Source organism: Dermacentor variabilis, chromosome 9 (assembly GCF_050947875.1).
Source record: "Dermacentor variabilis isolate Ectoservices chromosome 9, ASM5094787v1, whole genome shotgun sequence".
NCBI lineage: Eukaryota > Metazoa > Arthropoda > Arachnida > Ixodida > Ixodidae > Dermacentor > Dermacentor variabilis.
Window position 1 is genome coordinate 76,774,616 of NC_134576.1, and position 9,224 is coordinate 76,783,839.

Genomic DNA, 9,224 nt, shown 5'->3' on the forward strand with positions numbered 1-9,224 from the left:
CAGTTATATTATCATGATCAGTAGATTATAATCACGACAGCGCTGCAGAGACGACGGACAATTACGACGAAATGTTCATTCAGCAGAAACCGACATAATAGCCTCTTCTACAATGTTCGCAGGTACTCAGAGCACTTGCAGGCCCGTCACGTGTTTTTTACCTAAGTGATTACTAATTACCAACGAAAAGTTTCCGCACTCACGCGATTATGCATAACTTTTCTTACCTATTTCTTGTTGTTGTTTTTCTATACCATGTCTTCCCATTTATTGTAAAATTCAATTAGCGCACAAGCGGACAGAAAAAAAAAGACTTGCCGAAAAATATACTTAAAAAGAATTTCTCTGAGTTTAGTATTAAGCCGCAAATGTTAAAATAAAAATCAGGGAGTCAACCACATTGATTTATTTATTTATTTATTTATTTATTTATTGCTAGCTGATTCGCCCCATAGAAGTAACCATCACTAAAGTATAGTGCACGGTCGGTCAGTGTTACCTCCATGATGTCATCTCTCGATTTAATAATACGCGTACCGACAAGCGCTGCGATTTAATTGTGCACGTGTAAATCACTCGGTAGTACGCTTTAATCGCGAATCTATTACAACTATAGCTGCAACTACAGTGCTAGCATCGGCGCTCGTGCGTTATGTGGCTGAACCGCAAGAAGCAATAAAGGAAGTTACAAACAGGCTAACTCGATCAACCCGTGCCAAATCAAAGAAAAAATACAGCGCACTGTACCTACGGTATGCCCCAGTGGCTTAATTGTAAACCCGCCGCTGGGGAAGCGTTGCTCATGGCGTTGCACTGCTGGGCACGAGGTCCCGGGTTCGATTCCCGATCGAGGCGGCCCCATTTCGATGGGGGGCGGAATGCAAGCACGCCCGCGTACCCTGCTTTTGGACGTACGTCAGCCGGACACTAATATGAAACACAAATAAGTTTAACTGATAATGAATCATTTAAGACACTCATTTTGTGTTCATTTCGCGGTAATATAGGTTGAATATCAGTAGAGAAAGTGAAGGTAGAAGTTCCGCTTTATCAGATTTCGCACCGGAATCCTAGGAATGGTATGTCAGTGTGACATTGCGCATTTCATTTGCTTTTCTTTTTCATTTGTGTCTTTGTGGCCAAAATTAAGCTTTTCTTCAGCTTTTCTTTGGGCTTTTCTTTGGTTTTAGGGCAAACTACCCGTCGTGGTTGCCTAGCGGCTATGGTGTTGGGCTGGTAAGCAAGCGGTCGCGGGATCGAATCCCGGCCGCATATCGATGAGAGTGAGAACACCCGTGTACTTAGATTTGGGTGCACGTTAAAGAACTCCAGGTGGTCCAAATTTTCGGAGTCCCCCACTGCGGCGTGCCTCATAACCAGATCGTGGTTTTGGAACGTAAAACCCCATATTTTTTTTTTTTTACACAATGAAGTCTATTTTCAACTGTAAAGAACTGAGCAGGACCAAGCAGATGCCGTCAAAACCTACGACGTCACAGCAAGTCGGTGCAGGAAATTCAAGGAGGCGTCGTCACCCATCTCTCGCAATTGGAGGTTTTGTGGCAGAATAGCAGGGGGACCACAAACAACGAAGGCACAAAAAAAAAAAACTGTTCCCAGTAGTGGTTCAGAAAGCTTGATGCTGGGAATGGTTTGTTTGTGTATGGGTTTCTTAAGAGAGGTGGGACATTAATAGGCTAAGTAAGAACAATCTCTTGGTGGCGCAACCCGCCGCTGCGTTCCAAACGGGATGCTCATAGCACCCACCCACTTACCCATATATGCATCCATCCATCCATTCATCCGTCCGTCCGTCCGTCCGTCCGTCCATCCATTCATCCAACCGCCTTTGCGTCTTTTCTGGCTTACCAACCGTTTTCTCGAGGTAAGAGTGGCGCCTTTTTTAGTTTACTATAAGTCTAATTTATAAACACAGTTCAAATAATTTGTCTCTTTAGCGCTCCTTCAAGAATGCTTTCAACATTTTGGTTTCATTTATTTGGTGTAAAAGGTCTGGTTATTAGCGGAGAAAATCAAAGCAAAGTATTTGCTCCTTGAATATCGCGCGAAAACTGCACTGGCGGTACGTGACGTCCCGGCACTGTATGCGCCGTTGGCCTCGGTGCTGCAGCAGCCATTGTGTGACATGGAGCAGGAATCCAGGGCATGATTCTGATTACATTAGAATGTTTAGCTTCTCGGATTGGTAGACCACTGCAACGTTCAAATGCATTCCTAGCATGTAAATCGGTACACGAGTTAACCTTCTGGAGCGGTACACTAGCCGTAGCTTACCGGCTAACAATCGGGTCAAAAGATATGTTCTGTAGCCAGGAGAATTGCCGACTGCCAAATGAATATTATTACAAGTTCTTGCATGCGTTCCTATTGCCACCGCTGGCAGTGAAGAGAAAGCTACAGAGCGTATAGCTTGAGCACGTGTTACCGTGCCAAATATTTCGGCAGCATTTGAAAGCGTTTTGGGTTTACTTGGAACAGATACAGAATCAGCGTAGCTTACATGTGCGACGATTTCGATTTTGCACAATCGCGGAATCGGAAAGCATAAAATTCAACGGAATTTAACACTGAGTAATGTATTTTGTCTTATATTGTAGCTTAAACAACTTGTTCGTGTTTTTGCTTCCCAGCTTGAGCTGGTGTGGATGAGAATGTCTGCATTGTTTCACGAGCATTTTTTTGCCGCCGCAGTTTTCGCAACATTGCCAGATAAAGCTTTCCATGAGTATAGCAGAAATTATGTGGCTGAAGGGACAAATCTGAAATACACCGGAAAGATATGCAACTCGCCAAGTAAACTCGATCATCGTGGCGCCAAGCCGTGGTCACAATGGCACCAATGCATTGTAGTCCAAGCTGTTGGCACTTGTAACAAGTCATGTGGTACGTTGGGGTTCGGAAAGTCCATGAGTTTTCAGAGGATTGGCTTCTGTTTGGGTCAAGTGGTCAAACATGTCCATAAAAGGCAAAAAACGGGCCAGAAGGCAAGGGCGGTGTAAATAAGGCGAGGATTTATTGTCGGGACATGTCCAGTAACTGCGTCAAATGTTTGATAGCCCTACCACAGGCGTGAAAGCTTCACAAGTGCCAATACTCCCACGTGCAGGTATATATGCTTGTCTTCTGTCCAACACTTTTGAGCCTATGTGAGTAGGTATACAGATATATTATGGCTACTTTTTAAAGTGAAAGCCTTAAATTGTTCATGCATCGAAAAATCTGTTGTCCGGCGTTATCGAAAAATTGACTGTCTGGCGTTATCGCACCAAAATTGATGGTGCCACCCACGACCATTGTGGGACTCGAACCCACGATCGATGTTTGGTGAGACCAAAATAGATCGTGCCACCATTCCTGGTCGAACCCTTGACCTTTGGCGGGACCAAAATTCAATTGCAGCAAAATTGATGGTGCCACATTTGATGGTCGAGCCCACGAGCATCGATGGGAGTCGAACACACAACCCTTGGCATTAACGCGAATTATGGCTCTCTAATCTACGACCATTGGTGGCAGTCAAACCCTTGACCTTTGCTGAGACCAAAATTCAGTGGCACCAGATTGATGGTCAAACCCACGGCCATTGGTGTTAAGGCGAATTAAGGCACTCGAACCCGTGATCTTTGGTAGGAGTCGAATCTTTCACTTTAGATGGGACCAAAATTCAATGGCACCAAAGTTGATGGTGCCACCATTGGTGGGAGTCGGAACACACGACCCTTGGTGCTAAAGCGAATTAAGGCACTCAAACCCATGACCTTGGTGGGTGTCAAACCCTTGAACTTTGGTGACATCAAATTTATAGGGCACCAAAATTGATGGTGCCACAATTGATGGTCGAACCTGCGACCATTGGGGGAAGTTGAACCCACGGCATTCGATGGGAGTCGAACCCTCAACGTTTGGTGGGACCAAAATACGATGGCACAGAAACTGATGGCACCACCATTGATGGTAGAACCAACGACCTTTGCTGTTAAGGCGAATTAAGATCGAGGTAAATAAGGAACCTGAACCCACAACATTTGGTGGGAGGAAACAATAGGAACAATGCTTATGAATGAGAATGTCAATTTAATGAATGTCTCGTCAGCATGCAGGCTTTCATCTTCATCCTCTTTTGTGCATGCTAAAGTGAATGTCACCTTTTCTCTTTCTCCTAAGCCACACGTGATCCTATCTAGATCTGTTAACCTGCTTTAGAGTCTTCAGAATGCCTTCAGAAACGGAGGCGAATAGGTGCAGCAACTACTGTTCACTTTTACACTGTACCTGACATGAAGGAACTAGGTGAAAGCTTAAGCCTCAATGATGATTGCTTCATCATTGCCTAAACAAGGAGCCAGGATCGATTTCACAGGAACCATGACTGCGGAGTTTCGTTGACAAGTTACATCTTTCCTATGTTCTCTTGCGTTTTTTGCTTCAGACTGTACAGTTTGCCAAATGACCTTTTAAATATGTCTTCAGTGTTATATATAATTCACATCAAAATCAATGCTTGACTATGTGATGGCATCAGCTAGGCCCCCGTTACTTTTGTGCTGGTTATGCTGTTGTGAATAGCAAAATGGACTGCAAGCTAGCCCAAACCTACATCTTGTTCTTTGATCATTTCACATGCACTAGCAGAGCAAAGATAACTGGATCGTAATGACAAGTTTAATGCAATGCAAAAAGTACACAAAATTGTCACTTAATACATAGAGACCTTCACAATTTTGTGAAAAGAATAAAATTAAACATATCAGCTTTTATGCGATGCATGCTGCTACAGAGCACAATGAGCAAATGAAAATGTGATAAACTTATTGTGAAAAGATTAAAATTAAACATATCAGTTTTCATGCAATGCATGCAGCTACAGAGCACAATGAGCAAATGAAAACATGATAAACTCTGCCACCCGATTTGCTTGTGCTTATCTTCTACTACCGAGAAAAATGGCGTTTACTAAAAACTGAAAAATACAGGCTCACAATGAGCCTGGCACATCACCTCAGTATGCTAAAATAAAAATAAAACACCTTTACAAGAATAAATAAAACAGGTAAAGTGCATCCATACTTGCATAAGTGCTCTTGCTTCACAGAGATAAATAATAATCGATAAGCAATGCATCACGTATGGCTGCTTTGTCCCGAAGTGCAGCTGAAGTTGGGCACAAATTTAAAACACGCAATCAATGGCATCAGACAACACTGAAGCTGCTGCTGCTATGTGGAGGTACACAAATATACAAGCATAATTTCACCATGCTAGCATCAAATGCTTCACGCACCAAGTTTGCAAACATGTCTGATAGGCTGCCAAGCAATGCACATAAATGATTGTACGAAAAAAATAAACAAATGAACATATCTTCTAGGCCGTTTAAAATCAGTACCGACATAAACTCCTCTTGTACCAAAGGCAGTACAAGCCCTTGCACTTCAGCAATGCCTGAACGGCCAAACTGAAAGCTTGGACACGTGTATTTAAATAATGCTTGCTGGAGAGATTCACTCTCTTTAGATGTAAAACAGAACAGGCAGTGCTAAAATCTACAGCACAGGCGACCAATGACTGAAGCAGCCAAGATGACAACATAGTGTAGTTAATTAAGCCACATGCAGCAAATGAGCACCAGGCCTTTGCCAGCCTTCAATCTTCAGGATGTTTCCGAAAACAGTGCGCACACAAATAAGTAGTTGTGAGCTTGATTTTTCACCATGAGATGCAAGCCACTTGAAAAAAAGAAAAAAAAAAGGAAAGCTCTTTGCACATTGCAACAGTGATCATTGCCTTGAATGATCACTTTCGAGGACGTTTTGCTTTTGCTTGCCGTAGAGGCCAAAGCAATGGGCATTCCAGCCGCCGGCTCGACCAATCAGCACTCACTGAAAGTGACCCTGCTGAAACATGGCACCTGTGCGATGTAGTACTCCTAAATTTGAGAAGTGTGGGCAGCTTAGCACTCTTGCTAGAAACACGTGTACAGCACTGCCCCAACTTGAATTGTGGCCAGTCTCCAACCAACTGCACTGATCCTTACATTACATATGACTTCCCTTTGCTATGCCTTTCAAGGGCATAACACATATTTGGCCAGTTTTAAAAATGGCACTGCGCATGCATGAGCAAGGGCATTTTCCAACCAATAACCTCAACTACAGGATAGCAGAACAAACTATTCTTCCCACTAAACAGCTTGCCTTTACTTCTGCCAAACCCCTTATGCACCTCTAGGCTGGCAAAAACCTTGCTGCCCTTTTTTTAATTTCTATATATATATATATATATATATATATATATATATATATATATATATATATATATATGTATATATATATATACTCTGCCAGAGTTTGGCTGTGCCTATTGAATAGCAGCATATACTTGGTGACCAGCCATAGGATATGGAATAATTATGAGAGCATGAAACTCTTGCAGTAATTTTTGAAAAGCCTTTGCGCTCACACTTCCTCCTTGGAAGAGCTAGGAGGCTTTACCAAGAAATGTAAGCATGCAGGTTCAGCAAGTGCTGGTCCGGTGAACCTGCAACATCGCCATGGTCATTGGAGAACTGGACTAATGGGGAGGGGTGCACACTTCGAGGGTGAAATGCAGTCTCTGATGAGAGTTCTTGGTTGGAGAACACCAAGCGGAGGGTGCTCACTATTTTTCAAATTGTCAATTCCAGCCCGCTTTCTACCCCTGTGAAAGTGCCCTGGCAGGTTTTGCATATTAACACACTCCATCCACCACATGGAACATGGCTACCCCACTGCAATTCCACTTCTTGTAAACACGTTACCTCTCCAAATTCAATTTGCTGTTGCAGCATCCTCTAGGGCACCCTGCAAGTGTAAAATTATACAAACCACTATTTCTATCATGCTGTTTGGTGACATTTTGGGAAAGCCTATAGAAATAAACAAAACACTTGCTACTGTAAATTCTAGAATGAAACAATCCACATATCCTTTCACAGAGCACTTTGTGCTACTTGATGCCGCTTAATTGTCTCACAATCCTCTACTTTTTGTGTCACACCATTTGGTGGCATGTGTAGAAAAAAAAAAAAAACTTCATGGACGCAACTGCTGTTGCAAATGCTAGTTTGAAACTATTCACACGAAGCCTTTTGCAGAGGACTTGATAATGGAGCAACACTGCTTATGCCTCGCAATCCCTCCCTATGCTCATGCTATTATAGAGGGAAATCAAAAAAATGTTTTTAGAAAGAAACAAGAATCTTGCCATTGCATACGCTAGTCTGAAACAACTCGCTGAGCACTTGGTAATTGAGCAAAACTGCTTATCATTATCCTCATGGTCCCAAGCCACTGAATGACAACCAGTCAGCAGCAATGGTTTGCGCCACCACGTCCTAACAAGCACAAAAGTTGTTACACTTGTCCTTCTACTGCCTACCAGCGTGGAAAAATGGCATACTCCCAGGTTGTCCTGTTGGCATCATCACAGGTAAGCGAGCAACATTCACAGATGAAGTAAAAAGAGCAGAGAGCTCAAAAGAGCAATCCATTAAGATTATTTTCCTAAAGGAACATGTCGGCCAGGTAGGAATCAAACTCTTCCTCCTGGCTCTTTTCTTCTTCGGCAGTGCTCGGCTTGCTCCAGATGGACTCTTCTGCATCTTTGGCCACTTCTTTCTCGTCTACTGTGGGTTCTCCGCCAGCTTTCTCGCCCTCAGTCTGATCCATCTTGCCCTTCTTCCTCTCCGAGCCACCGTCATGCTTAGATGACGACCTCTTCGTCACATTCTTGGTGAGCTCCTTCCTCTGGAACCGATAGTTGAGCTTGAACGAGCACTCCGCACACAGCCTGAGCTTCACCAGGGCGTTTTTCTTTTCGTTCTTCTCGAAGTAGGCGAAGTTGACTTCCCACGTACGCAGCCCCGAGGGCTCTTTGCACTGCCGGTCGCCGCAGCTGAACTGCCCTTTGCCCGCGATCACCTCCTGCTCTGTGCGCCAGCGCATGGCGATCTTGTTTGCCTGGTAGTACGTCAAGTCGCAGATGCAGTACTCCTTGAACAGTTTGTCGTAGTAGCGCTTCGCCAGCTGCTTCTCCCAGGTGGGCGGCTCCTCGTCGTCCGACTCGTCCCACAGGAACTGGTGGTTCTCGCGGATGATGTCAAAGTCGGTGCGATCGCGGCTCGTGTCTCGTTTCAGCTTGGACGTAGCGCCCGGGTAGCAGAGCAGGTAGTCGTTGATGAGCTTCTTGTGCCTCGTGTAGGCGTCCAGCGCCAGGAAGCAGTTGCGCTCACGTCGCTTCTCCTCGAGGCTGTATTCCTTGACCACGACATCACGGTGAGCCTTGGGCTCGCGTCGCGGCGGAGACGCCGCGACCAGCAGGTCCTTGCGAGAGCGTTCGTCGCCCGCGACCACCGACTCCGAGTCAGTCTCAAAGTTGGAGTCGTACTCGTTGCTTCCTCGGTGGCGAGCGAAATCGACGACGCTGTCGGCGTCCGCGTCGCGTCCGTGGTTCTCCATGGCCTGCGGTTGCACAGAGCACGAGCGAAATGACAGACCGCTGCGCGAAGCGCACCAGAGGAACGCGCGCGGCACAAAAAAGGGTCAACGAGAAGCCATGTGCGTTTCTTTAAAAATCATTCATGAAAGCGCGCAGTGCCACAGGCGCGTGCTCATCACCAACATGCAGAGGTGCTCTAAATGAGAAACGCAGGTTGGCTGGGTGCCGAATGTGCGCTTACTCGGGCATCAGCAGGACACAACGCGACAAACCGCAGTTGCTTCCCAGTGACGACGCTCCACAACAGCAGCACAGCACCAAAAACGCAATCCCGGAGCCGGCACTTTGCTACGAGGTCGGCACTACTCACTTCCGCAAGGAAGACACGCAGATGACTAGTCTGCAAAACAATTTAGAAGCACCGAAAGTACTGCATCAAGTAAACAGCGAGCAAAAGCGGTCTGCACGACGCAACGTTGGCCAGCCCAGGACTAGGCGCCAGCCACAGGCCGATGGGAGGACATAAGGCTAATGGGGCTAGGAGGCGCTGGCTCTGTTAGCTCCGTGGTGCTGGTGGCCGCGGCCGCAGCACCGCAGCACGAAGTAAGAACCAATCGCGCATGCGTGACGTAAAGCAAGAGGGGACAGGGAAGATTGGGAAAGACTGGGGATAGAGCTATGCATAGAGTTGTTTATATTAACCATAGAGTTTTTATGATATTAACCCT

At 45.5% G+C, this 9,224-nt stretch overlaps 1 protein-coding gene across 1 annotated transcript; it reads right to left on the minus strand.

The window, feature by feature from the left end:
• Positions 1 to 4,661: 4,661 nt before the first annotated feature.
• Positions 4,662 to 9,087, minus strand: LOC142557002 (protein FRA10AC1 homolog). Its single transcript, XM_075668517.1, has 2 exons — positions 8,738 to 9,087; positions 4,662 to 8,519 (listed from the first exon to the last, which is right to left on the minus strand). The coding sequence occupies exon 2, from the start codon at positions 8,514 to 8,516 to the stop codon at positions 7,563 to 7,565; it is 954 nt and encodes a 317-aa protein (XP_075524632.1). The 5' UTR covers positions 8,517 to 8,519; positions 8,738 to 9,087; the 3' UTR covers positions 4,662 to 7,562.
• Between the last annotated feature and the right edge of the window lie 137 nt (positions 9,088 to 9,224).

Bases quoted from the DNA above. Each gene is read 5' to 3' on its own strand.
- LOC142557002 (XM_075668517.1), bottom strand. From the start codon at position 8,516: ATGGAGAACCACGGACGCGACGCGGACGCCGACAGCGTCGTCGATTTC.